This window comes from Haliaeetus leucocephalus, unplaced genomic scaffold, assembly GCF_000737465.1.
Source record: "Haliaeetus leucocephalus isolate CR32 unplaced genomic scaffold, Haliaeetus_leucocephalus-4.0 Scaffold153, whole genome shotgun sequence".
Lineage (NCBI taxonomy): Eukaryota > Metazoa > Chordata > Aves > Accipitriformes > Accipitridae > Haliaeetus > Haliaeetus leucocephalus.
In genome coordinates this window covers 773,314-800,897 of record NW_010972589.1, presented here as the reverse complement: position 1 = coordinate 800,897, position 27,584 = coordinate 773,314, and the positions used below count along the sequence as shown (strand labels likewise).

Sequence of the window (27,584 nt, the reverse complement as noted above, 5' to 3'; positions counted from 1 at the left end):
CCCCAGGGCTCAGTGTTGGGGCTGGTTCTGTTTAATATCTTTATTGATGATCTGGATGAGGGGATTGAGTGCACCCTCAGTAAGTTTGCGGATGGCACCAAGTTGGGAGGGAGGCTTGACATGCTTGAGGGTAGGAAGGCTCTACACAGGGATCTGGACAGGCTGGATCGATGGGCAGAGGCCAGTTGTATGAGTGTCAACAAGGCCAAGTGCCGGGTCCTGCACTTGGATCACAACAACCCCATGCAATGCTACAGGCTTGGGGAAGAGTGGCTGGAAAGCTGCCCAGCAGAGAAAGACCTGGGGGTGCTGGTTGACAGCCAGCTGAATATGAGCCAGCAGAGTGCCCAGGTGGCCAAGAAGGCCAATGGCATCCTGGCCTGCATCAGAAATAGTGTGGCCAGCAGGAGCAGGGAGGTGACTGTTCCCCTGTACTCGGCACTCGTGAGGCCGCACCCCGAGTGCTGTGTTCAGTTTTGGGCCCCTCACTACAGGAAAGACATTGAGGTGCTGGAGCGTGTCCAGAGAAGGGCAACCAAGTTGGTGAGGGGCCTGGAGCACAAGTCTTATGAGGAGCAGCTGAGAGAGCTGGGGCTGTTTAGTCTGGAGAAGAGGAGGCTGAGGGGAGACCTTATCGCTCTCTACAACTACCTGAAAGGGGGTTGTAGTGAGGTGGGTGCTGGTCTCTTCTGTCAGGTGGCTGGAGATAGGACGAGAGGAAATGGCCTCAAGTTGAAGCAGGGGAGGTTTAGATTGGATATTAGGAAAAATTTCTTCACTGAAAGGGTTGTCAGACATTGCAACAGGCTGCCCAGGGAAGTGGTCGAGTCACCATCCCTGGGGGTATTCAAAAAGTACGTAGACAAGGCACTTCAGAACATGGTTTAGTGGGCATGGTTGACGGTTGGACTCAATGATCTTAAAGGTCTTTCCCAACCTAATGATTCTATGATTCTATTTTTCAGTGTAAGATTAACGACATTTAAATTAAAGCAGGTAAAGCAAACCCTCTCAGAAACCATCTTAGAGTGTGCTTTGTGCTGTAGGTATTATTAACAGTGTGTCAATGTAGAGCTAGTTGGAGTAAACAAGCAACAGTTCTGTAAAATAAACTTTCGAGAAGCTTGCTTCTAGCTCTAGTGCTATGAGGCCACTTCTGCTTGGAGCAATGGATCATTTCCAGAGGGAATCAAGGAATCTGCATGTGCCTGTTTTTCTTCCCAACCAGGAGAGGGCAGGGGCTTTGAGATTGCTCAAGGTCGGCTTGGGCCAGGCCGTATTCATCACTGCATGAGGTCCCTTGGTGCAGCTGAAACTGCTTTACAGATAATGTGCCAGCGTGCAGCACAGAGAGAGACTTTCGGGAAGAAACTGTATCACCATGTAAGCATGTTCCCTCTTTGTCTCAATTCACAGGCTCCAGCCATCACTCTTTGTTTTGCCCGCACACAACCTTGTGACTCTGATAATGGATACTGCAATAGGTGTGCCCTAACCTTGAATTCCTATTCATAATGCCTTAGGTGACAAGGATAAAAATCATACTGCAAGGTTCCCATTTTTCACTATAACCTATGGGTTTGGTTTTTTTTTTTCCTTGCAATGAATTGGATATCCTTTGCTGGATTTGAATACAGATGTTGTCACCATGCTTTTTTTATCTGCTTTCATCATCAGTTTGGACAGGTACTTTTTCAGGCATACATGTTTCTGTAGTTATAAGCCAAATTCACCATTTTGGCGTATCAAATTTGTTACTCGGCCATCTCCATTCATGATTACAGGAGACACTCAAGGGTTTAAATTTGACTAAAAATTTTACTTCTCTGATTAATTATTTGTACTTACTTACAAAAGTACAGACCAAACCAAGGCCATATTGGGATTTTTTGCCTTATCTTGCTCTGGAATTGAAATACTGTTTTGTAAGGAGAGCTCACTAGAATCATAAAAAGATGACAAGTCTGCTTTTTATGGGAACTATCAGCATTTAGTTGTTGGCCTATCACATTTCAAGTATTCCTCAGTCTTATCCAACAGATAGGATGATGTTATTGGAAAAAACCAAGTAAAGGCAATGGAAAGAGGAAGCTGAATTAGTGTCTGGCGCAGGTTACAGAAAATTGTTTGTACAGATCCAGAGGGAAAAATCTTACATACCCATTTTCCAGTCATGTCACTGCCAAACTTCCATTCACAACTGTAACCTAGAATTAATAAGGGTTGGATGAGGTGCGCTGTATTTCTCAGAAGCTTGTTAAAGTAAAACCGATGTTTGATGAAGCCACAGGCAAGACCTGGAAGCCAGCTGTGTAGCCCATAGCCAGCCTAACCTCAGAGGTGAGGCTGTTGGCTGCCTTGGATAACAGGCTGACTGTCACCACCACCCACATGGCAGCTAGTTACAACTCTGGGAGCTGTCAGCAGAAGAGCGTGTCTGAACACCTCTACCCAGCTCCACACCACCTTTACTGACATGAGCTACGCTGAGCTCCCAAACTTTGTGCCAAAGCAAGGGCTGCACATTTGCTCATGCCTCCTGCAGCAGCCACAGCTGCACCATCTGCAGTCCAGGCAGAACTGTGTGCCAGAGGCTGGCTTGGGCTCTTTTTGTACTGACAAGCATCACGTGAATGTTTTTTTTCTACTGTGGTATGTTGGCTGCAGAGTGGAATTAGCTAAGAGGAGCAAGGAATGGCTGCCAAGACCATGACTCTGTTTGGATCAAGGGAGCTACTAATTTATCATCTGTGTGAACAGAGAGATGCAGCAGGCACCACCCTGCAGCTGTGCACCCCGGTGTGTAACTTGTATACTGGGGCATGTTACACAGAGAGGGTTGTGAATCCTGGTAACAGGGAATAAAAAGCAGGCATTGAAGGGCTTCATAAAAATGGCTAGCAGGCAGGGGGTCTGACCAGTAAATGAAAGTGTGCCAGAATCAGGAGTTTTTTGCCTTTTCCTCTTTCTTGCCAGGAAAAGGAACTGCTCTATCTTTAATATTTCTGTCAGTCACCGTGTTTTTCTTTTTTCCTCAGATTACATGCATCAAACTAGCTTTAATTTGCACAAGAGTGTCTCTAAATGACTGCCCATACTAAGGACTAGGGGCATCTTCCTTAGCACATGTTTACTTAGCCATAGGAGGAGGTATTAACTGACTTTCTGCTTGTTGGCTTTGGTTCCTGCAGGAAGTTGTTGCCCACTGGATTGCTGAATGCCGCCTTAACATAGAACAGGCTCGACTGCTTACCCTGAAAACAGCCAGCAAGCTTGATATGTTGGGCAACAGAAAAGCAAGAAAAGAGGTAAGATTCTTTTTTTGCCAGCCTTAAGCTAGGACTTGGGGGATGCAACACCTGTGTATTCACTAGTTGAAATATAAGTTAAAACACATTGCTAAACATTATTGTTCTAATCATAGAGCATAACTAACTTCATGTTGAAAATAGCCTTAAGATGTGCTTTAGATTGTCATGAAACTGGAAAGTGGTCTCAGTTAAAAAGTTTTAGATCAATCTGATAAAGTATTTAAAAATTAAAGTTCAAGTATTGCTCGCTTGTCTCAAGACAACAAGATAGTCTTGGGTGACTGGAAAGAGTTTTACCTTACCCAGGGACCAGGAACAGCAAAGCTCTCATCCAATCCAAAGAGGAAGGGTTGTACTGTGAGATACCCATCTTCAGTAGAAGTGAGAGAAATATTTTCACTTGCTTTTGAAACTGTTACAATAATGCAAGTTCTCTTCTAACTGCAGGTAGCCATGACCAAAGTGGCTGTCCCTCGAGCTGTCCTGAAAGTGATTGACTGTGCAATCCAAGTGTGTGGTGGAGCTGGAGTTTCCCAGGATTTTCCTTTGGCTTCTATGTGAGTAAAGGGAGACTTACCTATAGATTCTAAGCATTTCTTTTAAGATCATTTTATAACATCAATACATGCTGTTTCACCTTGGGTAGCCCAAAATAATGGGCCATGTCCCTTTAAGCTATAAAACTTGAAAGCAATCTTTTTATAATTCAACTCCAATGCAAAAGCAAAGCTGATACTGGACTTAAAATAGTTCTTATCAGCAGCACAGAGGATCTGTTTCTAAAGCTCAATCTTATCCCTTATGGCCTTGGGGAAAAACAAGCCTTCTGAACTTCCAGCCCACACATCTCAATCCTGCCAGGAAGATCTTGCTGCAGCATTTGCTATGTAATAGCTCTTTTCAAAGAGACTATTGTTGAAAGGATGGCTACAGGAAAAACAGTGCTGAGAACTGCTGCTGCCAGCCTGGCTTGTTGCTGTGGCAGGATTAGAAATCTACTAATTCAGCTCCTTCCAACACAGGTTTGCTTACATACGGACCTTGCGCCTGGCAGATGGGCCTGATGAAGTTCATCTCTCAACAATTGCAAGGTGGGAACTGCTTGATCAGTCAAAGCAGCTAACTGCAAAAATCTAATGTCAGCATAAAGCCATCTCAAATGGATGGAAGATTTAGGAAAGATTTAGTTCAGTGCAATAGCGTTAAGGTAAATTTGGATGAATACAAAAACTTGATTCTAGCTTGAAGCAATACATATTCTCTCACTCTTGTAATTATTACACTTAATATCAGGGACTTGCTTTTAAAAATTTGCAGCATGCCATGTAAATACCAGAATTTGTCCAGGTTCTTTGTAACACTAAATAAAATCTATTTTCTAACAGGCCTGAAGTGCTTTACTTGCTCTAAGCCAAAGCTCTCTTAGCCTTTTATTGTAGGCAAAGCAGTTTTGACTCAGCAGTTTCTCCCAATTTAGTTTACTGCAAGCTAGGATAAACTTTCAATTTTTGATTAAATGATGATTAAACACTTAGGGTAATGTCTTTCTTTTCCCTTTCCAAAGCACAGCTGCAGTCCAGCCCTCTCTCCTGCTCTCAGCTGTGCTCCTTTTCACTAAGGCAACAACCTTCAGTCCTTCCCCCACCTCCCCTCAAGTGAGGCTGGGGTCAGCATGGAGCTGTTTGCTCCTTGCTGCTTACAGCTTTGCCTTGTTTCTCCAAGTGTATCTATCTCACCACATTTTTCCTTACAGCTGCCCCTTTTGTCTTCCCTTGCATCTGTCCTTCTGTGTCTCCTTTCATGCACCCTCACAAGCCTCCTCCCATCTCCTGGCCCCAGCTGTTCCCACCCTTTCTTAAATATGCCTAAGCATAGGTGGCACCTTCCCCTCAGTAGGGAGCCAGCAGTGACTGGCACAGGGCAGTTCATGGCTGCCTCTGCTACCAAAACAGTCTCTGCCATTTACACCAAACACCTCTGTGAAGTTCTCAAAGGTCAGAGTTCCTCAACTCTGCTTCTGTAACAGTCCTCTTAAGCAAAGAGAACTTGCTCATATAAGAGGACAAGGCAGATCACAGCATACTGCACCATCAGTAGTTCTACTTGCTATAAAGTCAGGACAAACTGCTTTTCAGCTTAACTTACACAGGGTTGATCAACAGTTAACCTAAGGATACAAGTGTTTACTTTTTGCATGAACAAACAAACCACCCTAGCACACAGTGTTAGAGCTTGGAGAGAACAGGCCCTGTTTGGCTCAGTCTGCAGGAAGAGATTGCAGCCAGTTCTGTCCTGGAGCCTACAGCCAAGCATTCACCTGAAGGGTGTTCCAGCTAAAGCTGCCAAAATCAGTCAGGATGGTACTGTTTCAGAGTACCTAGAACTGGAAGCTTTCTACAAATAAGTTTCCTACCTCATATCACTTCATTATACCTAAAAAGAAGATTATAATCTCTTTTGAGAAAGCAGTAACTATTGTTTATATTTCCATGCATCTTGGTTTCCTCTTGCTTCCTGCCAGGAATGTTTCCTAGGAAGCTGAGAATGTCAGTAAGTCAGTAGCTGAAGTGTACTTCAAATAAAAAACAACCTACACTGTACCACTACCTGTGGTTTAAGAGTTCTGCTCCAGGCTGTCAAAACCAGCCCAATGTTTCCCAAGCAGGAATGTCCAGGAGCCCTACTGAGCCACACACAAATTCACATCTCTGGCCACCCTCATTTCCCACACCTTTAAAACCAGCTAGGTAAGAATACCACCTTTATCTCATTAACAAGGCTCTTAATTCCCTTTATTTTAAAATTTTATGTACATATGAATGATCTGTATAATGTACACTCAATATAGAAAGTTTTTATATACTGGATAATGTATAGAACATTTCACAATTACACTAATTTCTTACATAACATGTCAACTTTTAAGTTTTTTTTGCTGAAGCTTTGTCAATTTGGTCAAGCCAGTTATACATACAAATGTCTAATGCTGTTTGATCTCAGGAAGATAATGTTAATGATTAAGGACATCAGTGAACTGGTGCAGGGACCAACCCTCTGCAAGTCATGTTCAACAGGAGTGATCAACATAGACTGGGAAAAAAAAAAAGGGATGCCCTTTTTAGTGGGGGTTGGTGAGGTCAAAGTGATTTTAGCCCAATTCCTCTAGACTGTAGCTCAACTCCAGTCATGCTAATTCATAAAATATAAAAACTAGGAAAGTTTGATTCACAGTCTTGTAAACAAATACAAAGGAACAAAATGTGCTTACGTACAACAAGAAAAAATTCTTGTGTACCCATTTCAGCTGATCCACAGAGTGCTTTCTTGTGTTACAGTGTGATAGTTAGAATCTCTGACTTTTTCAAAAAAAAAACAAAACAAAAAAACCCCAACAGTCATAGAAAAAGGAATAACACTGTCATTAAACACTTGGAAAGGCAGTAAGTTCACTTCAATGTGTTGGAGGAAAGTGCTGTTCCTCATCACTGGCCAGTCTGCCTTTGTCTTCCACAAGGATTTCCAGTCCTTAGCTGACATCTCCCACTTCATTGTCTACCGGGGGTGGTACATTGGGCATTACAGATGATGTCGTCCCTGCAGTAAGGTAACCAGCAACTCCAGGGCCTTTTGGGAAGAAAACAGAACATTGGTGATGAGGTTTGATTCTAAAGAGCTATTGAACAGCTTTGTTCCCTCTGGTAACACTCAAATACATCATCTAAGTCAAGCAGACACCTTAAAAAGAACACTGAAGAGTTTTTTGTTTAGATTTTGGAATCTAGGAACACTAGGAATTAAGGCATCTTGGTCCACTAAGTGGAGTAGCTTGTGGAGGCCATTCTCTGACTTGCTCAGCACTTTTTATTCTGATGTGCCAAGTTACAGAAGAACCCCAACCACCAGCATTATCCATGTCACCTTCCACCATGGAAGTGGCAGTGAAGAGGGGGTGGCCTGCCTTTGCTAAGGCAAGGACCTGCTACAGAAGTGAAGTGAGCTCAGGCATGCATTCTACTGCTGGGCTCCACACTGATGCTTTCAGTGTTGCAAAGGTTTTTCCCAACTGCACATTTAAAGGAAGTTCAGTTGGCTGCCCCATGAACAAACAGAACTGCCTTACACTTGGTCTAGGCAGCTCTTCAGGCCTTCAGTGAGAGAAAGTAACAGCACCCTTGGGATATACAAACTCTATACTGGAGATGCAGAACTCCTTACCATTAATAAATCTCCATGTTGATTACTGTAGGGGCAGTCAGTTTTGCACTGCAGACAAAGCCCCTCTCCCTCACACCTTGCAGTTTAAAATTTAGTTATACAGAAACTTTAAACAAATGCACTAAAAACTCATGTTGCAGCATGAGGCATTTCGACAGCAACTCTTGTCATATTAACAACTGCAGAAAACTGCCAACCCACACCACATTCCACCATCAATACAGTGATCAATTCGGGATTAGACTTTCAGCCTATGCTGCTGAACTTCAACATGGTGAGTTCTGCTGGGTCCTTTACTCTCCCCTCTTAAGTCATCCTCACCAAGTTGTCCCACATTTACTGTCCCTTCATGCCCCACCCTCCCTTCTCACTACAGCATATGGTTTCTCTCCTTGCAAAGTCCTACAGTACTACTGCAAGCAAGAAAGCAAAGCAAGCAGTACCTTTGCTGTAAAAAACAAAAACACCCCTAAACAAACAACAGAACACCCCAAAACCACTTTCTGGCTTCAGAAGGGGGCTTCTCTTTGCCAGCCCATTGGTGGCACCTGCCAAGAGCCAGACCCACTTTTACATGTCCTAGTACAAGAATTCCACTGGTTCTCTTGCTCCTCAAACTTTTCCATGGTGGAGAATTCCTAACATACTTCAGAAGTTTAGTTCATCTGTAGTACCAGCAAGTATCAGCCACTGCAGTCATTAGTTTTCTGCTCCTGTGCACTTGAAGGCGGCAAGTTTATCAGTGTGTTGCAGTTTGGGACCACGCATTTGTTACAGTTCTATGACATGCATCTATTACTTGGATTGCAGCAAGTGCAGTGTGCATTTTGCAAGGTGGTATCTACCTGCTTTAGAGAGCTACACAGAAGTTAGCAAGCTGCCTGGCAGAGCAGATCTAAAGCCCACTTCTCAGGTGAAGGGGACTGCTGCCAGTTAGAAGGGAAGGAGAAGAGACACCTGAGGGAAGAGAAATAAGCAAGGGAAGTTTCAAGGGAAGTGCAAACAGCAAAGCAATTTGAAGCAAGATGTAAAGCAGAATACAAGATAATGCAGGTTAAAAATAAAGCTTGTAGTTTGGTTTCCATCTATACTATGCATTTGTACAGCATCTTCATTCTACATTTGCAAGCACTTAAACGTTAGGCAATTTAAATGCAGAAGAGGCCTTAAGGCAATTGGATAGCTGTATTGCCCCCAGTCTCAAGCCTGACAATGTCTGGTATGGTTTCAGTTCTTAGCCAGTAATCAGTCAGCATTTACTTCATATTCCTAATTTATAGTATTTATAGAATACCAAGGAAATTCAGCACCAAGTGAATCAAGTGCTCAAGTGTTCTTTGTCAAAGTGGCATTAAATGGTACAATAAACAGAAAACTCCTGTTCAGAGCTAAAGCCCTAAGTCTTTCCTGTGTGGAAAAATGCATCAAGTGTCACAATATACCTACTCTGAAAATATTAAGCATCTGCTTCTAGAATGTCTAATTCCTGACTTGAAAGGCTCTTCATTTTCTCAAAATACATGCTAGTATCTTGCAAGAAAAGCTTTCCTGTCTATATGGCCATCTGATTTATACCTCATTAATTCAGTTATGCTCAAAAGCTTTACCAAGATTCCTGTATTGGGTTAGATGAGAAAGTTCCATGCAGCACACACAAGTGCTCATATTGACTTGTCACAAAGGACTTTAAAACCGTACCTGGGAGGCTAAACTTTTAAGACCAAATGATTGTTCAGCTGATGGCTACTGAGGAGTCAGAAGTCTGCATCATGTATTGCTTTAGGCTAAGTTTGCCACAGTGTCATTAAAGTATTTTCAGATACAGCACATAAACTGTGATAGCGAAGTTTTGGACTGTGATACAGCAGAACATAGTCATTAAAGATGTGTCTATCAAGCACTGCATGCAACTGAAGGAAAAACCAGAATCTGATTTGCTATGACGTGCTGTTCTACGATTATGTCCTCACCATGCCACTACCAGCAAAGAAGTTTGCATCAATTGCTATCCTTTCTGTGCACACAGCAGAGCACATGCAGCTAGAACGCTCTTCTACACTGCTAGTGGGACTAAGAAGGCACTGTGGGGTGCATTTCAGTCTTGGTGGCACCAGCAGGGGACTCACCCAGGGTGCACCACAAGTGCATTCAAGTATATGCCACAAGGTCCAAGTACAGGCATGAGGCCGTTCCCACCCAAGAAAAGCCCTGCCAGTGCACCCAGCCTGACTGGAACATGGCCTCATGCTTGAAGCTATTAACACTCAAACTGTTCCAATACTACAACTACATGCTGAACACTAAAGCAGCATAATTCACATGGCACAATTAATACAGACAGTCTAAGTGATTTTGAAGAAAGTTTACTCCTTCCCTCAACCTTGGAAAACAATCTGTTTGAAAACTAAAGTAGACTGATCCTGAGAAAGCATGGGAAGTTCCTGTCATTCATTAGTTCTGATTACGTCTCTGCTTTATCACTACGGGGTACCTGCCAGACTTGCCAGTGTCCAGATTCCATTGCTCTGATATTTTAGAAGTAGGTACAGCAAAGACTATCCAGAGAAATACATTCTCAACCACAAAAAAGTTTGGCTTTTGTTAAGTGTTTTAAAAACTTACAGTATTTTTACAGCATTGAATGTTCAGGCCACATGATGGCACTAGATCCTGAGGATAATTGTCAGACTTGACTCTGGAGATACTGTTTAAGTAACAGTTCAGTATGAATCAGGACATAAACAGGAAATGGTTGCTAACCTGTGAGGTATCCTGCTGTTTGTGTCTCAGAAATGAACAAGTCATGTTTCTGATCCTTGAAGGCACTCCACACAGAAGAACGAGACAGGATTTCATTTACCTACAGTATTTGAAGAGATTAACACAGTGAGCAAGTAGCATTTGTAATGTTCTAGGGGACCAAACTCATTGACTAGAATAAAACCATTCTGAAAGTATTACCACATAGCATGGCAGTAGTTCAGGCTGCAATACAGAATCACACATTTCTAAGGAGACTGTAGCAACTTGCTTTTCCATTTGAATTGTGCAGCTGAACACAATGCAGAAGGCTCATAAAGAAGTCACTTAGTAGCTTGACTTTCTCCCTCATTCCCCAGTTAGGTCACAAGGAAAAGCAACCCTGCAAGCAGCCACTTGCCATGCATCTAGCACTTAGGTAGAACAGGACTTTCCCTGTACTATAGCAAGACAGGGCCAGCTTGGAGGAAAGACCTGTCCCCAGTTTGCCTCCTCCTGAGAAAGCTTTCAACACAAGAGTAAGAGAAAGGCACCAAGAACTAGCACAGTTACTGGGACAAATTTCACCAACTTGAATATACATCCATAACACTGCTGCAGTTTTCTGGATAAATACTGTTGTAGACAACAAAGCAATTTACATTTCTAACACAAGTTCTGAAGAGTTTTCAGTAGAAAAGCTTATAGAACATTTCGGCACTTGGGATTTGCCTTTTTTAATTAGTGCTCTTCACATGCATTGAACCAACGACTTCTCCACAAGAAAGAGATGTAGACGTTCCAACCCATAATGATTTTGTTATGCAATGTTAACTTTTTAGGTGGAATTATGCAGCTGTAAGATTAAACGAGGGATGTTCAGAGTTTGACCCTCCAAGTGTACAAAGCCCAGTTAAGGACTTGTCAGTACTTGCCTGTTCTCCATACTGCAGGCTGCGAGACATGGATTTCAGAGTTTTAACAATCTGAGCTTTTGTTGCAGATGGGCTTTCCAGGTTCTCAAGACCAATACCTTCAAGCAGCTTTAGAAGGTAAGGGACCAAATCTGCCTTCAAAGCCTGCAAACATACCCAAATGAGTTGTCTTCAGATGGACTAGGAAGTTCCATACAGATGTTTTACATTACTAGCATTAGTGTGAACTAAAAGTACAAACAGCTATTACAGAGTATGTTTAGGCTAGTCAATTTTTCCTGAGCTATATAAATACATACAAGGGAACACAAAGATACTGTTCAGCAGTTCTGCTCTGTCTAGTTGTAAACTCGGGTGAATTAGCTGGAATTCCGATGTTACACTTTCTCAGCAGACAGAAGCCAACACTAACCTATGCATTAAGCTTCAGTGCTCAGGTAATATCTTTGAATGGGTCTGCATTTTGGATGAAGGACCAACTGCTGACTTCTCCAAAATGAAAAGCACATTAGTTAGATGGCTGCTGGGAAGCCTCCTGGACACTTAAGTTGAACAGTACCTCTGTTCTTATACAGAGTTTAGATACCCAGATATAAAAATACCATGTTTTCACAGTCTGAGAATATACTACTTACTTGGGCTACTAAGTCATTTTGTTCCTTCTGAAACATTCGATTAAGCGCTTCACAGGCTACACCAACTATATCCGATCTCTTTTTCATTCCATTCATGAGAGGGCTAATGGTCTCTAGCGATGCCATTGCTCGAACACAAAGCTATAGAGAGACAGAAACATCCAGAGTACTTCACTTTATGCTAAGCTTGACAGTTATGGCAGATACGGTCAGCCAAGACCGTAAATTTCTCAGCATCTTTAATCTATCAATTCCCCATTCATTAGCTATGAGTCTCTGCTCATCTAGTACACAGTATTTATAGTTAGAATAATGCCCTTCTAGGAACACTGCTAAACAATACAAATAACTCATTATGCTTTTTTCTCCCCTTGAGCACTTAAATGATTCAGTACCTCATTGTCAGACAGTATGTGCATGACACGAATGGCACTTTTAGGAATGGCATTGTTCTTGTGATTCATAGCTTGGATGATCTTGTGAAGATGACCAAGCGGAGGAACTTGATCAGCTAGCTGAGGCTGGGCACTGAACAGGCACACAGTTGCTGTGGTAATGGTTTCTAAAGTCTCCCCCTGCAGAAAACCAAAACCCAACAGAAAGCATAACTCAGCAAAGCCTTATGAATCTCCATAACAGTCACGTTTCTCACTTGTTCTGCATTAAAGACTTTTCCCCTAATGCTTTTATCATGTCACTTTGCTTTGAAATTAAGACATTTAAAAGAATGTGATCAGCTCCAACAGCGGCAGACATTCACTAGTTTCATGAGCACATATCACAGAAATTTCTAAGCACTATTTCCACTATCTAGAGAAGCTAGTGTCTGGCTGCAGCCTCTGCATGCACAGCAACACATGTGCTGACTTGCACAGTAGAAGCAGGATAGCATGGATGTTTAGGCTGACCACCTGAATGCCTTAAAGGGTTCTGCAGTCTGTGCAGCAGCACTCACCACACTTGCTGTATTCTGCATGCCTATACGAACTGCTATCACATCTTTATTACAGATGTCTGTTTTACTGCGTAAATTAGTTCCCTCCCTGCCAAGTCTAACCCAGAATCTGCCCAAACACTGTTTAAAATTCAGTTTTTAGTAATATCATTAAGTTACTGACTTGAACATCATTCTCATTCAAACTGTAACACTTTAGTTCTACTGCATTACACTAATTGTTAGGTGGCAGCCTTGTATAGGTCACAATTTACACCAGAGTGGGAAGTTAGTGTTGCAGAATGCTAGAAGTATCAAGAGCTGAAAATGTTTAGACAGTGTAGAACAAGTGCCATTTTCTTAGGTTGGTCAATCATGGAATAATTAAAGACACTTCATTTGTTAAGCTTTATCTCTACCACAGAATAAGCCTCTAAGACTTATTGAAGCTAGTTCTGTGGCTTCAGGGACTTTAAAAGCACTGACTTATGTTCAGAAGTTGCCTAAACATACCTACATGCTTTTGCAGGGAGTCAGAAAGCAGACAAAAAATATCATTCATGTTAGGAAGAAAGTGTGAGAATCTAAGTTAATCAGAGACTAAAAGACTAGTAGCTAAAGACTGCTAAACAAAGATCAGAATCAGAAAAAACATCTTACATGGGGGTTATTTTTCTCCAGTAGTTCAGTAAACTTTTCCAACAGTGCAATGAGAAATTCTCTTGGTTTCCGTAAAACCCAGGCCGGCTGGGCAATAAAAATCCTTAGGAAGACTCCCCCCACTGAAAGTTCACCTTCTGCCTCACCATACACCACAGCAAAGTCTTCAGGCAGCTGTTGAATTGTAAAATAGGAGGAGTTATTAGCAAGGGTATTTGAAAGCTGCAATTGTTTCTCTAACATCATGACTCTAGGTGGTAAGGGTCACTGAACTAACTGTATTCTCCAAAACAGAGCTGTGCAAGACCAATAAACACTTAAACTTGAAGCATGAGGTAAGAAGCGAGAGTGGAAAGAACAGTGCAGGCAGTACTACTACAGTGGACTTTGAAAGGAAAGAGCACAAGTAACCGAGTCTACAGCTACACTAGTGGTAAACACTAGTTCAAGAGAAGTACCAGCAACAAGGCTGATAAAACAGCCCTTTCTTTCTTGCACACACCAGGGGAAGGTTTCTCCCCATCAACCTAGGGAAGTTTTCAGTTTCCACCTGCATCAAAACAGCCATCCTGTATGTGTTTAGAAGTTGTTTTAATGTTGAACTAGACAACTAGTCATGGGAGGAAGCCGTACCTGGCCTTTCACAGATACTTGGAAAGGCTACAGGCTGAAACATCTCACCAATTGACCCGATATGACGGAATGGCTCAGGACAATCATTTTTGAGACTCAGTGGCTTACTAATATTCCTGAACATTCGCCAAGAGCAAGTTTACTACAGCTACGTAGTAACAGGACTTTTTCCAGCAAACCAGTATTGTCCTTTGTTGCTGACTTCTGGCAAGTTTTAGAAGGACCTGAACTATCAGAAAATTCAGAATACTACTGGCAAAACCACTGCCAATAAAGTGTCTACTTTCAAGGTGCAAGTAACAAAAGCATCAATTCAACATTAAACAGTTACATTAGCACAGCAGTGAGTTCCTGTCTATACTTAGAGGAAAGCCTGTCAGTTACATACATGCATATATTATCAGCTGGCTTAGAGTCTCCCTGGAGGCACTCAAAGCAGAAACAGAATACTTTTACCTTCCAGTTAGTGTCAGGGTTGTCCCTCTGAAGTTTAAAGTGCCTTTAAAAAGAAAATAAGTTTTAACAAGCAGTAAAAAAAAGCAGTCATCTTCCCTACTTGACACCTCAGTCTCCCTCCATCATTGCGAAGTAGTTCCAGTTTTAAACCCCATTTTCTCCTCATTGTAACCCCCTCCCAAATCTTACAGCAGTGAGCAAATACCTGGATTGCACACAAACCGCACTTGGCATCACCGAGTTACAGGTACAATATACAAACAGTGAACAAGTTTCTCTGCACTGAAGTCTGGCTTGCAAGAATTCTACTATTTACAGGCAGAGCTCTGTCTGGCAATTCTTCTATAGCAGCTTTGTTTTACTACCACTAAAAGAGTGTCTCAGTTAAGGAAATACTTAGTTGGTCTCCACATACTCAAGCATCATTTCTCGAACTGTTGTTGATACTCTCTCCCTGGAGTTGTCATTCCAAATTAACTCAGGATTTTCATGAGTTCCCTCGAAGATGTGAACAGCAGCTTCAGGGTTGTCTCTCATGGCATCCATGAAGACTCCAGGTAAAAATTTCATTAGTGTAATTCTAACCTAGAAAGGATGAACAGAATTGACATTTAGTATACCATAAGACAAACTGACAGAAAAATAGAGAACTCCAGGAAGTCCAATTATTGGTAGTGCTATAATGCCAACTGCTAGAATACACCACCAAATAAAATAATGCTATCATTTTAAATAGCGATAGCCAATGGCAGGTCTGAAATCTAGGTGTCTAATGCTAAAGTCATTACAAATGGAAACCAAACCACTTATAGTAGTTACAATAAATACAACTGCTTCTAGAAGTCTGCTCACAGATTAAGAATTAACTATTTTGAAAGGGTCAGCTTGCTCTTCACATGAATGTTTCAATCACAGAAAAGGGGGTTTTGTCCCATCTTTAGGCAGAGACATGTGATACCAAGACAAGAGTTCCAACAAGAGCCGTTAGAATTCTTACCTTTGGACCCACCAGCTTATCTGCAGTCATTTTGGCAAAGAGCTCTGCTGTTTGGGCTCGGACCTGTGGATGTGTTGAGTTGCAAAACATATCTAGTAAGTAGATTAAAGCACCTGTACAAAGAGATAGGAAAACATTCAATTTCTTTTCTGGTCACAAGTAGTATGAATTCACCAATTCCACACTGATTGTTCTAAAGGGAAGAGTAAGATTTGGCCACTGTATTTTGAGTCCAGTGTTGCAAAAACATTCACTTTCAATGTAGTACTGTACCTTTTGCCATGGCCTCTTTAATTATTTTTGTGCTAGATGTCAAAGCGTACAAAGTTTCAAGGACAAGTTGCCGACCTGTCAAAATAAAAAGTATTAAAAGCTTTGTGCCATATAGACTATTAACTAATCAAAGATGAACTAAACCGATCTTAACAGAAAGCTGTATCAAAACTGCAATAAAGCTTATGACAATTGCAAGGCTAGGGATTTCTGGCTAAATTCAGTTAGTTAAGGAATGTCAAATCAATCATACAGTCTAGTACAGCATAACTTCTTAATTAGATGTTTACTGCCTAAATCCCCTATAAGGATCAAGTCAATGAAATACTACACAATTCTAATACCTGCAATTCATATGTTTCAGCTCACGCATTTCGGACAACAAACCGGTTACACAGAACATTTTTTTTTAATCATCCCCACTGAAATGCTGTTTAAACCTAAAACTCAATAGTAAGCTCAGCCAGCTGCATTCTAATTGATTTCCCAGTTGGAAACCCTTTGCCTTGCAAGACTAAGAATTATATAGTACATACTTGAAGGTAAAGAATGCAGGAGTGCCAGTAAATTAGCAAGAACCATCGCCTCAGCAATGTTATTTACACATTCTTGGTTACTTGTTACTATATTCACTACCTGTAAAAGATGAGAAACATTTGATTATATTCCAGCTGTTAAGACATTTTCCAGAAAATGCAGTGTATGAAGTCAGTCATCTCACTGGCCAATATAGCTAATGTTTACAGTGTTTACTCCTGCCACCAAATTGTCATGTAACCTCAGGGAAGAAGGGAGCAAAGACACAGGCAAGAAGCTATCACTGGTTCCTCCAAGGAGGAACTCACGCCTTGGAACCCCAATCTTGTTACTTTTTAGGTGCTACAATAACAGTTACACAATGTATTGGGTTTGTGTGGCAAGGTTTTGGTAGCAGGGCGGGGGGGTTACAGGGGTGCCTTCTGTAAGAAGCTGCTGGAAGCTTCCCCTGTGTTCAAGAGAGCCCATACCAGCCGGCTCTAAGATGGACCCGCCGCCGGCCAAGACCGAGCCCATCAGCGATAGTGGTAACGCCTCTGGGATAACATTTTTAACACAGGAAAAAAGTTGGGACAGGGAGAAACAGCCGCTGGAGAGAGGAGTGAGAACATGTGAGAGAAACAACCCTGCAGACACCAAGGTCAGTGAAGAAGGAGGGGGAGGAGATGCTCCAGGCACAGGAGCAGAGATTCCCCTGAGGCCCATGGTGAGGCAGGCTGTCCCCCTGCAGCCCATGGAGGTCCACGGTGGAGCAGATATCCACCTGCAGCCCGTGGAGGACCCCACGCCAGAGCAGGTGGGTTCCCAAAGGAGGCTGTGACCCCGTGGGAACCCCGCACTGGAGCAGGCTGCTGGCAGGACCTGCGGATCTATGGAGAGAGGAGCCCACGGAGCAGGTTTTCTGGCAGGACTTGTGACCCCGTGGGGGACCCACGCTGGAGCAGTGTGCTCCTGAAGGACTGCACACCGTGGAAGGGACCCACACTGGAGCAGTTCGTGAAGAACTACAGCCCGTGGGAAGGACCCACGTTGGAGAAGTTCGTGGAGAACTGTCTCCCATGGGTGGGACCCCACACTGGAGCAGGGGAAGAATGTGATGAGTCCTGCCCCTGAGGAGGATGAAGCAGCAGAAAATAATGTGTGATGACCATAAACCCCATCCCCATCCCCCTGTGTCGCTGGGGGGGTTGGTAGAGAAATCCAGGCATGAAGTTGTGCCCGGGAAGAAGGAAGGGGTGGAGGGAAGGTGTTCTGAGATTTGGTTTTATTTCTCATTACCCTACTCTGGTTGATTGGTAATAAATTGAGTTAATTTTCCCCAAACTGAGTCTGTTTTGCCCGTGACAGTAATTGGTGAATCATCTCTCCTGTCCTTATCTCAACCCACAAGCTCTTTGTTATATTTTTTCTCTCCCCTGTCCAGCTGAGGAGGGGGAGTGATAGAACAGCTTGGGTGGGCACCTGGCATCCAGCCAGGGTTAACCCATCACACACAATCAGGTTTGTTCATGCTGATTATGTAGAGCACCCAGACAGGAGGGTTTGGGGTTTTGATTTTTGGTTTGTTTGGCTGGTTTGGGTTTTTTTACCTCCAGAGCCAACTGCTGCACCTGGCCAGCTCCATGAACACGCAGAAGGGAGAATATCAACTTAAAGTGACCTATGCATTCACACTCAGAACCTGCAAGAGACCAAATAAATTATTCTCTTCGTGTTAGCCAAAGCATTCACTGAAGGCCATGCCAAGCCCACATTTCACTATACAGAGGAATGTTAAAGACTACATGTCTCTATATAGTCTGCCACAGTAGTTGTAACAGCTCCTACAGGACAGCACCTACTACAGAATTAGAAGGATTATGAAGGCCTGTCTATTAGTCCATCTTCCACAAAATCTCAGGTCAACAGTATTTCAAAAGCAGAGGATACTTCCGCCCTTTAAGGCAAGTAACTGAGCTAGTTCTTGGACTACCAGTTACTTGCATTCTTACAAGACAGCTAAGCAAGTTCAGGTTTTTTATTTATCATTGATTATCAGTACTACTTCTCTTGAAATACACTTGCCCTTCTGATTCTCCCAGCTTTGAGTAGGGTTGCTATGTGCAGCAGTAACAGCTGCCTTCAGGCTTACAACTGCCAAATACAAAGAATCCAGTCTGAGAACAACCTAAACAGCTGCTACTAAAAGCCACGATAGGAGAATGAGTTGCTTTTAGAACTAATATATAATACAGTAGGAAAACATCCTAATCATATGTCTATGGCTTTTCCAGTCTGTACATTGGTATCTGCTCATAAATCTTTGCTGCTATTAGCTGCCCACTCTCAAGAGCATCTTCTCCTCCTGCTTTAGTAAGGCCCTGGCATGTTTTTAGGTGTTTACTAGCTAAAACATTCTTTGAAGGATCACAGAAAGTTTCATCCAAGTTTGTCTTCCTGGCAACAGCAGGCTAGAATTAGAGTTAAAAACCCAATGTTTCAGAGAACAAAAAATAGATAAAGCTTGGATTTCATGCAAAACTTTAATACTTCTACTGATATTGTTCTCCAAGAAAAAAGCAAAAAACCAAGCCTATATGGCTTAATGCTAAAGTCTGTTAGCCAGCAAAACAAGCTTCCTTCTTGCTGGAAGATAAAGACTACAAAGGTCTGCATTTTTTTAAGGTTGTCCACAAGAAAGCCTATCAGGGAAGTTCAGTTTTAAGCCTACCTGGGTTGTGTTTTATCACGTTTCTCAGAGCCTCCAGGGCCATTTCAACTCTCCGTAACCGATCTCCATGTTGATTGGACTCTACTTTCCCAGTCTGTGTTATTGCCATTAGCGTATGAAGGTACTGTGCCTGTGAGCCTATGTAATCCAAGAGGCTTGCAGCAAATGCTTTAGGAAGCTTTAAATTAGAGATGAGAGCATTTTTAGCTGTGTGATGCAACAGTATTCACGCTAGAAGAAAACGTATCCAAATAACTTTTCCTACATTTCACATATGCCTTTCTTCCAGCCAGACAGACAGGAAACACTTTTCTACTAGGATCACTGTAACATCCAGAGCACATTAACCCTATTTATATCTAAACATACCTTTAGAAAACTACCACTACTTCAACAGTACTCTTGAGGTGTATGTTTGTCCATATATAGATGGACAGCAAAGCCACTAGGCAGAATCGCTACCTCCTGGAATTACTGAATCAACCCGAGCATCTGCAGTGCAAGCTTGTAGAGAAAAGGCATTAAGACATCTGAAGCAGCACATCTTATGACAAACTCATTGTCCTTTTTAATTTATTCTGCTCCAATAGAAAGATATGCCATAACATCCTGATCATGCTGAAGGAAGCTTCTGTAAGATTTTTGTATTTTCTCCATTCTGTTTGCACTGACAGATAAAGAGGAAGAAGTAACATTCCAAATGCTAGTTTCAACAGGAAGGTTTTAGCTACATCTCACCTCTAGTTGGAAGGTAGGGACCTCATTGTAGACTCTAACAAAAATCTCTCCCACAATAAGTTCCTTTGCATGGTCACTGAAGACAAAGTCAGATCCATAGCTCTTGTCACAGTCACCCTTTAAGCAGAGATAAGCAGCACAAGCTCAGACAGAAAATCTTGTAGAAAGTGTAAAGCTATAACCCGATAATGAAATAGACAATACTTCAACAGAAAATTTAAAGCTTTTGCTAAAAGTCAGAAGCTCAAGACATACTGAAACATTATAAGAAATAAAAACCCCAAACTCTTAGGTTTTTGTTTTCTTTTTAAGACTACTGAATGAAGGAAGTGACTTAGGAGTAGACAACAATGGATACTTGTATTAACTACACTACTGCATTACAAGTGGATATACTAAAATACAAAACAGTTTAAAAAAAATAGTAGTGGGATTTAAAGTAAAGGTTATCTTACTCTCTTAACCATGCTTTCTTGCTGAGATTCCAAAAACTCTAGCAACTCAGCTCTTGTCCCATTGTTCCAGATCAAGTAGGGGTTCTCTGTGTTACTGTTCAGCATCTTCAGAGTCTAAGAAACAAGGAATGCTTACAACACTTTCGGATCATTATGCACAGTAATCAGCATGCTTCACTACATTAGTTAATCCAAGCTCATTAACAGCTAGACCAATTTCATGAGCAAGTTTAAAGTGTCAAGTTTCCCACATACTGGAAAAACAGTATGTGTAAGTTATTTGGTACAGTACAATCTATATTTCAATTTTTTATTTATTCTGCTTTGAGCCAGATGTACTTCAGATTCTCCATCTATCTTTGACAGTGAACAGCAACTATCTGCAGTGTCTCTTTGTAGATTACTTCCTTGGCACCTCTTTTGAAGAGAGCAGTTTAGCCTTTGCTCTCCATTATCGTTATATCCTTGAGCCTTCAACAGTTAACTTCTTTGCTCTTATATTTGTTTTGCAAATATTATTCTATAGGGTACTGTTCCTGTCCATAGTGTTTGAGGCTAAAAAAGCTTCTTTTCCTTGCAGTTATTCTAACTGCAAAGAAAAATCACACTGCTGTTCTCTGTATCAGTTGGTTTAAGAGTCCAATGTTTTAGAAGTGACCAGGTATTCCTTCCATAAATCACTAGAGAGTTTTGGCCAACAGACGCTTACCTCAGTAGGACTGACCACAGCGAGTTTCCTTGCAATATAGGGTGTCAACATTCCAGACAAGCTTTTCCTGATTGTTGGGTTTTCAGGTGTAGCTTGTTCTTCAGAGAGATACCCTCCGAGGCGACTCAAGGCCAGGAGACTGAGCTTTGCAAGGCTATTTGCTACCTCCTGAAAAACACAAAGACGGTTATAAAAAACCTAGAGCTTACTGAAGAAATATCAGAATGGCCAGAAAGAGTTGTCCAACACTACTGCACCACAACAAACAGAATTAGTATTCTCGATTGATCTGCATCACTAATTATGCATTGATGTCCAACAAAACACTAGGTGCTGCAGAACAGCACAATATAATTGCTATGTTGTGGGCTTAATAAGTGCAGTTAGACATGAGCACTGGTAAGTACAAAAAACTGAGGCACCAAGGTGAGCCGAAAGCTACAGAAGCTGTTTAGTGTAATAGCTTCTGACCAGACAACGGTTCCTGCTAGCACAGTCAAATATCAGCATAAGCCTTTTATGACAGTGATACAAGAGTTAATAATTACAATAGACTGTTCAAAGCTCATCTCATCCAGTAGCTGAGGAAGAAATGCCATACTTAGAGGGTCACTATTTAAGGAAATGGAAGTGTAAAGCCACTTACATAGCTGTGAGGCAAAGGGACAATATTACCCTACAGTAGGCATTTCATATAAGTTCCTGATATCACTAGACAATCTCTTCAGTTGAGCCTCAAGACAAAAAAGACTTTTTTATTCTGCTAGCATAAATTTACTTATTTTTACTGTTCACTGTAGATAAAATCTCTTGCATTAAATCTACCAGAAACTACAGGGTTTGGCAGCTTTAACATTTGAACTCAAAAACATGAGCTACTCTAAAAAAGAAACACCAAATCCCAAACAACAATATTTACACTACTACACAAAAATCCCCTCCCAAAACTGCTCTATTAACATTATTGTTCGTGTAATTCAATGATTCTAACAAGTATTTGAATATTTTGTTAATAAGAGATGGCAAGCAACAGCCTTCGGTATTTGAAAGCATGCACCTTGTTAAGGTTACCTGGTGATTTGAATCTTCACTTTTTTGAATACCGCTCTCTTCTAGCGTATAGTCATAGTTGAAGAGGTAACCCAGTAAGTACCAGAGAACTCCAGCTTGGAACAAGTGCGTTTGTAGCCAGTAATCTAAGGCAAAGGAGCTAACGCACTCTACTCCCAAAGAAGCTACTCGTGGTATGTTCTGAGGGAGGAAAAAAGTTTGCCTTAGTACTTGTGACCAAAGAAAGCCAACTGTCTTCCTTACCAAAGATGTAAAGCCCAAACTTGCTAATTCCAGAGTACTAAGCAGCACAGAGATTAAAATTGAAGTAGACAGAAGAACATATGCAGTCAAAGTTAAGTGTCTGGTAGCCAAAAAACTGATTAGCCAGCATCCTTTAAAGGAAGATTACTTGAATAGTTATTTTATATGATTAGAAAGCATTGATGAACTAGTGGAAAAACAATTCAAGAAAGTGGCAGAGATTCCCAGATGAGCTTTCTATGGCAATACAGGTGTTCTGCAGGGACTAAAGAACACACAAGCATCTATGGTCAGTTACTGGTTTTACAGTCTTATGTTTTCACATACCCCATATGAAAATTTCCAGACAAGCTTTCCTTTCTTAATTCAGACAGAATTCAGCATTTATATAACACAAATTCTAAAGAGCTAAATGGCAACAAAACTTGAATCCTGTTCCCAGAGTTTATGCTGATTTAGGAGTCTATCTGCTTATGTAGGATCTAGCTCTAGTACTTTTATCTGCTGGTTTAGTACAGTAAACCAACCAGCTAGACATGTCAGTTAAAAGGCAAAAGTAGCTGGATCTTTATAGTGATTACATTTTAAGTCCACTAAATGCATTCAAATACAAGTGTTGAGAACAAGGCAGTAGAGTTCTGTATCCCATAATGATTAGCTGGGATCTTACAGAAGGGTTTGATCAGTCTCTGCAGTTGTCCCGTCTCCCTTAAAAGGAGAACATTTCCCTAAACACTTAACAGTTAAATACCCATTTAGGCAAAGGAAAGGAGCTCTTACCTTGCCATAATACAGTAGTCTACAGAGGTCCTTAATGATGTTAGGCATTTCTGTAATCTTCTCTCTGCATTCCTCAAACTGAGCTGCTACACTGTAACACTTACTAATATATCCACATACCTACAAAAAGCAGTATTTTATTCATTCCAAGTGGAGGGGAAACGCATGTTTACAATCCTATTTTTGAATATATATAATACTACATCAATGTTTTACATTATATATACAGACACTTACATTTATTATTATATTATATATATACTATACTATATAGTCTTCTGAGAAGCTGATACAATCAATTAAAGTTGCTGCAACTTACCTGTACAGACATATCATCTGGTTTACTAGAACGAGTCAAGACTGCTACACAACGATTAAACGCTTCTTGCAATACCTGTGAGGATTGGATGATGCATAAGTTCAGTCACAACAAAAACTGAAAGGCTAGCAGAAATAAAACATTAGCTGGTAAACCCATTTGCAATAGCTGAAGGGAAACATTTGACATTCAGCTCCTTGCTCAGATGGTTTACAGGGGCAAAATTCCTTGCAAGCACTGGTACTAGCCTTTGGTGCTTTACAGTTGATTGCATTCTTGCATGTGAATTATTACCTCAGTAAGTTTGCAGATGACACCAAGCTGGGAGGGAGTGTTGATCTGCTGGAGGGTAGGAAGGCTCTACACAGGGATCTGGACAGGCTGGATCAATGGGCCAAGGCCAATTTCAGAGGGTTCAGCAAGGTTCAGTGCTGGGTCCTGCACTTGGGTCACAACAACCCCATGCAGCACTACAGGCTTGGGGAAGAGTGGCTGGAAAGCTGCCTGGTGGGAAAGGACCTGGGGGTGCTGGTTGACAGCCGGCTGAATACGAGCCAGCAGAGTGCCCAGGTGGCCAAGAAGGCCAATGGCATCCTGGCCTGCATCAGAAATAGTGTGGCCAGCAGGAGCAGGGAGGTGACTGTTCCCCTGTACTCGGCACTGGTGAGGCCGCACCTCGAGTACTGTGTTCAGTTTGGGGCCGCTCACTACAAGAAAGACATTGAGTTGCTGGAGCGTGTCCAGAGAAGGGCAACCAAGTTGGTGAGGGGCCTGGAGCACAAGTCTTATGAGGAGCGGCTGAGGGAACTGGGGCTGTTTAGTCTGGAGAAAAGGAGGCTGAGGGGAGACCTTATCGCTCTCTACAACTACCTGAAAGGGGGTTGTAGTGAGGTGGGTGCTGGTCTCTTCTCCCAAGTAAGAAGCAATAGGACAAGAGGAAACAGCCTCAAGTTGCAGCAGGGGAGGCTTACACTGGATATTAGGAAAAACTTCTTCACTGAAAGGGTTGTCAGACATTGGAACAGGCTGCCCAGGGAAGCGGTTGAGTCACCATCCCTGGGGGGATTTAAAAGATGTAGATGTGGCATTTAGGGACATGGTTTAGTGGTGGACTTGGCAGTGCTCAGTTAACAGTTGGACTCGATGTTCTCAAGAGTCTTTTCCAACCTAAATGACTCTGTTTCTAATATGAGCAATGAAAAGCCCTTCTGCTCAAGTGACTTGTTCACACTTATCTATTCTTTCACATACAGAATGCAGCAGCTCTCAGTAGAGTTTTGTAAAGTACAGAAACATCATATGTAGTTTGCTTATCCACAGTTCAACAGACAAGCCTAGCTCCAGAAAGAGGTATACTCTGCAAAATGCTTCTCCCAGTGCATCCAGAAAAGGGACAGTAAGAATGAACAAGGTTATCAAGACCAAAAGTGATTCTCAATTGCATCTGATGTCCTATGCATTGAGGATCTAGGAATTTTAGCTATCAAAAAGATTAAAAGAATTCATCTCAATAAGTTTTTTTCCATTTACCTCAATTCCATTTTCTCTCCTTAGTTCTTCTGCATTTAATGCTGAACAATTGACAGTATGGAAAGCAAGTTCTGTAGCAGCAGGCAACAGAGCAGATTCTTTGGAAAATAAAAGGTCATCTGATGTTTCAATGGTAATAGTCTTTATCAGCATAGGATAGCCCGCATACTTGTAAGGTTTCAACTCTGAAAGAAAAAAAGTCAAAGCTTACACATACACAGAGTCTAAGCAATTTAAACGACCGCATAATTATCAGTAGAAGAAATATATATAAGGACTAGGAGTCAAAGAAAGCCAACACCTGGGAAAACTGGAGCAAGACTGAGCAGTCCACACAATCTGGCTCCTTGTCAGATAAGGCTGTTCATGCTAGAAGCTGACAGAGCTTCAGGGAAAGAACTCATTTAAGATTAAAAAAGACTTATCTCCAGCTCAGCAAGTCCCCAAGCTCAGAGCATTCCAAATGATGCTTGTCTGTATCCAGAGAAACACAAGTATAGCTTGGTTTGTCTGTCTTAGGCCAGGATTGTCCAAGACAATAAGCCTATAAGGACCTTTTCCAGTTTGACACAGCAATTGTATGTTTTCAATAATTATATTTTTCATTCTTTTAGGGTTCAGCAGTACTAAAGAACAATTTCATCTTGCAGTATGGAGCTGACTGCAAGCTGACCTACGTAGATCTACACTAATGTTGTCACTGCCTCCACACAACTGACAGAGCTATGATTGCATGTGAGGTTCTTAGTTTACCATTACAATGTAACACGTAGAAAAACACTGTTCACTCTGCAAGACTTGTACATGCCAGCAGCTGCCAGCTAGAGCCAAGGCTGAGGGTACTCTAGCTATCCCTCTTTCCCCACTGGGCTGTGAAGGAGGTGGTATTGCAGCACACTCACCAGAAGACTAACACCACTCAATTTCTGCAAGATTGTCTCATCTTTAATAGCCACACAAGTGTAATTTGTACCCAGAATCTGCCATCTGGGTGACTGAGTACTAGTGAGCACTTTCTGCATAGACAGAATTGTAAGTCTAAGTTATATATGGAGGAAGATTCAAACTGATTAGTATGAGAGCAGAGAGTTTCAAAAAGCTATTCATGCTTTTTTGAAATAAGTTTTACTGCAGACAAATTTTTTTCATGGAACATAAAGTCCTATGTTGAAGCCCTTAACCATAGCCACATAATGCTGTGGCAAGCCAGAAACCAGATCAACAGAACACAGATTCAAGAACAGAGGAGATAAAAAACCGACCACAATGGCCACTAAAGGAATGAACATAAAGCATTCTTCTGAGCCAGCATGCTTACCTTCCTTATGCCTGTTGAAGAGGATGCTTTGAGTTTTCAAGATCAAAATTATGTTTTCTGGATCTGGCCCGTCTATCACCTTAGCAGACTTTGTGCATAGAAACTCATATGCTTTATTAACTTTTTCAAACATATCCTGCAAATAAAGAAGAACAGTCTTAAGAGTTGCTAAGAACCCCCTAAATTACTACAAGTCTGCAGTATCAGTTTAGATGCAGATAAAATAAAGCATTCCAGGTTATTAGCCAGAACACTAGTTTTGTTGCCTTATGGCACTTCAGAAAATACTCTGAAGAACCTTAAGAACACAGGTTCACCGATCAGTTGGTCACCTAAATTTTGCCACAGGCAAGAGACTAAAACTACTTACTACTTTTGTCATGGTGGAATTGACTTAGAGTTCAACTGATTGTAAGAATGAGCAGAGGATGCAGTCTGTCTTTGAAAGGGAACAATAGCTTATTTAGGTCCTGTATAATTCTTTGAACCTGACACTGAGATGTGGGTCTGACCCAATTACATCAGTTTACTGTAGAAATCCTAACATACCTTGATTGACATCAGTTAAATTACTCATCTGTAGTATTAATCTGTATTCTAGTATTCATCTAGGGCATAGTTTTTAAAAGGGAGAAAGAAAATTTAAGTGGGCATTTCAGAATTCTTAACACATACAACAGCTGAATTTGTCCCCACTTTATAACACCACGAATTTGCATTGTACATACCCTGCCTTCTGGATTCTTGTCTGGGTGATATTTTTGCGCCAGCCTGAAATAAGCTTTCCTGATCTTGCTTTCATCATGCCTATGAGAAAATAAGTCCCATTACATTGAGTAACATCAAAAAAAGCCAGAAAAACAAGCCTAGATTCTGACAACAGTACTCATAGTAATGGCAATTAAGTGAAAACTACAAAGCTCTCATATTTCAATTTGAAAATCCTGCTTCATCAGCTGACACTGAGCAGGGGTAATCCCATGGCCACACAAAAGAAAGAAATTTTAGAAAGTATTTTAGTACCTCTTGTACCGAATACACTAAACCAGAAGGTCCTTGAAGTCCCTGAATCTTCTAAATGAAGAGTCTAAATGAGCTATAAGTGGTAAAAGTTAGTAGTTCCTGATTTGTAGTAAGTGCACTGTTCTTGAAGAATAAATACAAAGTGCTGTCAGTTCTCTCCTAAGTCAGAAACCAGTGGCAAGAAAGGAGGTAAAACATCCTAAGGATATTATCACAAAAAAGGAAAATATTTGGCAGGGGGAAGAAGGATGATAAGAGAAACCAAGTTCCACTGTGAACATAATCAAGTTCTGCCACATTCTTTTCTCACTATGGTTGAGTCTAATACGCTTGTCCTGTACAACAGCCTAGTGAATGCTTTAA

At 41.6% G+C, this 27,584-nt stretch overlaps 2 protein-coding genes across 3 annotated transcripts in view; one reads left to right on the top strand and one right to left on the bottom strand.

Moving 5' to 3' along the window:
• ACAD11 (acyl-CoA dehydrogenase family, member 11) overlaps positions 1-4,598 on the top strand; it is a 34,219-nt gene extending 29,621 nt beyond the window's left edge. The window contains exons 17-20 of the mRNA XM_010562028.1: positions 1,229-1,383; positions 3,192-3,308; positions 3,759-3,868; positions 4,334-4,598. Of these exons, the coding sequence (XP_010560330.1) occupies positions 1,229-1,383; positions 3,192-3,308; positions 3,759-3,868; positions 4,334-4,448 (497 nt within the window). The 3' untranslated portion in view covers positions 4,449-4,598. The remainder of the gene's footprint in view (positions 1-1,228; positions 1,384-3,191; positions 3,309-3,758; positions 3,869-4,333) is intronic.
• A 1,478-nt stretch (positions 4,599-6,076) lies between these two features.
• The window catches only part of DNAJC13 (DnaJ (Hsp40) homolog, subfamily C, member 13), a 58,434-nt gene continuing 36,926 nt past the window's right edge, over positions 6,077-27,584 (bottom strand). For both annotated transcript variants that reach the window (XM_010562025.1, XM_010562026.1), the window contains 22 exons: positions 26,927-27,005; positions 26,199-26,334; positions 24,881-25,065; positions 23,351-23,425; positions 23,032-23,151; positions 22,009-22,188; positions 20,938-21,105; positions 20,229-20,342; positions 19,774-19,890; positions 19,036-19,213; positions 17,915-18,006; positions 16,325-16,424; positions 15,789-15,863; positions 15,516-15,628; positions 14,934-15,103; positions 14,519-14,561; positions 13,430-13,603; positions 12,231-12,410; positions 11,836-11,976; positions 11,201-11,344; positions 10,287-10,386; positions 6,077-6,935 (listed from right to left, as the gene is read on the bottom strand). In XM_010562025.1, the coding sequence (XP_010560327.1) occupies positions 6,838-6,935; positions 10,287-10,386; positions 11,201-11,344; positions 11,836-11,976; positions 12,231-12,410; positions 13,430-13,603; positions 14,519-14,561; positions 14,934-15,103; positions 15,516-15,628; positions 15,789-15,863; positions 16,325-16,424; positions 17,915-18,006; positions 19,036-19,213; positions 19,774-19,890; positions 20,229-20,342; positions 20,938-21,105; positions 22,009-22,188; positions 23,032-23,151; positions 23,351-23,425; positions 24,881-25,065; positions 26,199-26,334; positions 26,927-27,005 (2,782 nt within the window). In that variant the 3' untranslated portion in view covers positions 6,077-6,837. The remainder of the gene's footprint in view (positions 6,936-10,286; positions 10,387-11,200; positions 11,345-11,835; positions 11,977-12,230; positions 12,411-13,429; positions 13,604-14,518; positions 14,562-14,933; positions 15,104-15,515; positions 15,629-15,788; positions 15,864-16,324; positions 16,425-17,914; positions 18,007-19,035; positions 19,214-19,773; positions 19,891-20,228; positions 20,343-20,937; positions 21,106-22,008; positions 22,189-23,031; positions 23,152-23,350; positions 23,426-24,880; positions 25,066-26,198; positions 26,335-26,926; positions 27,006-27,584) is intronic.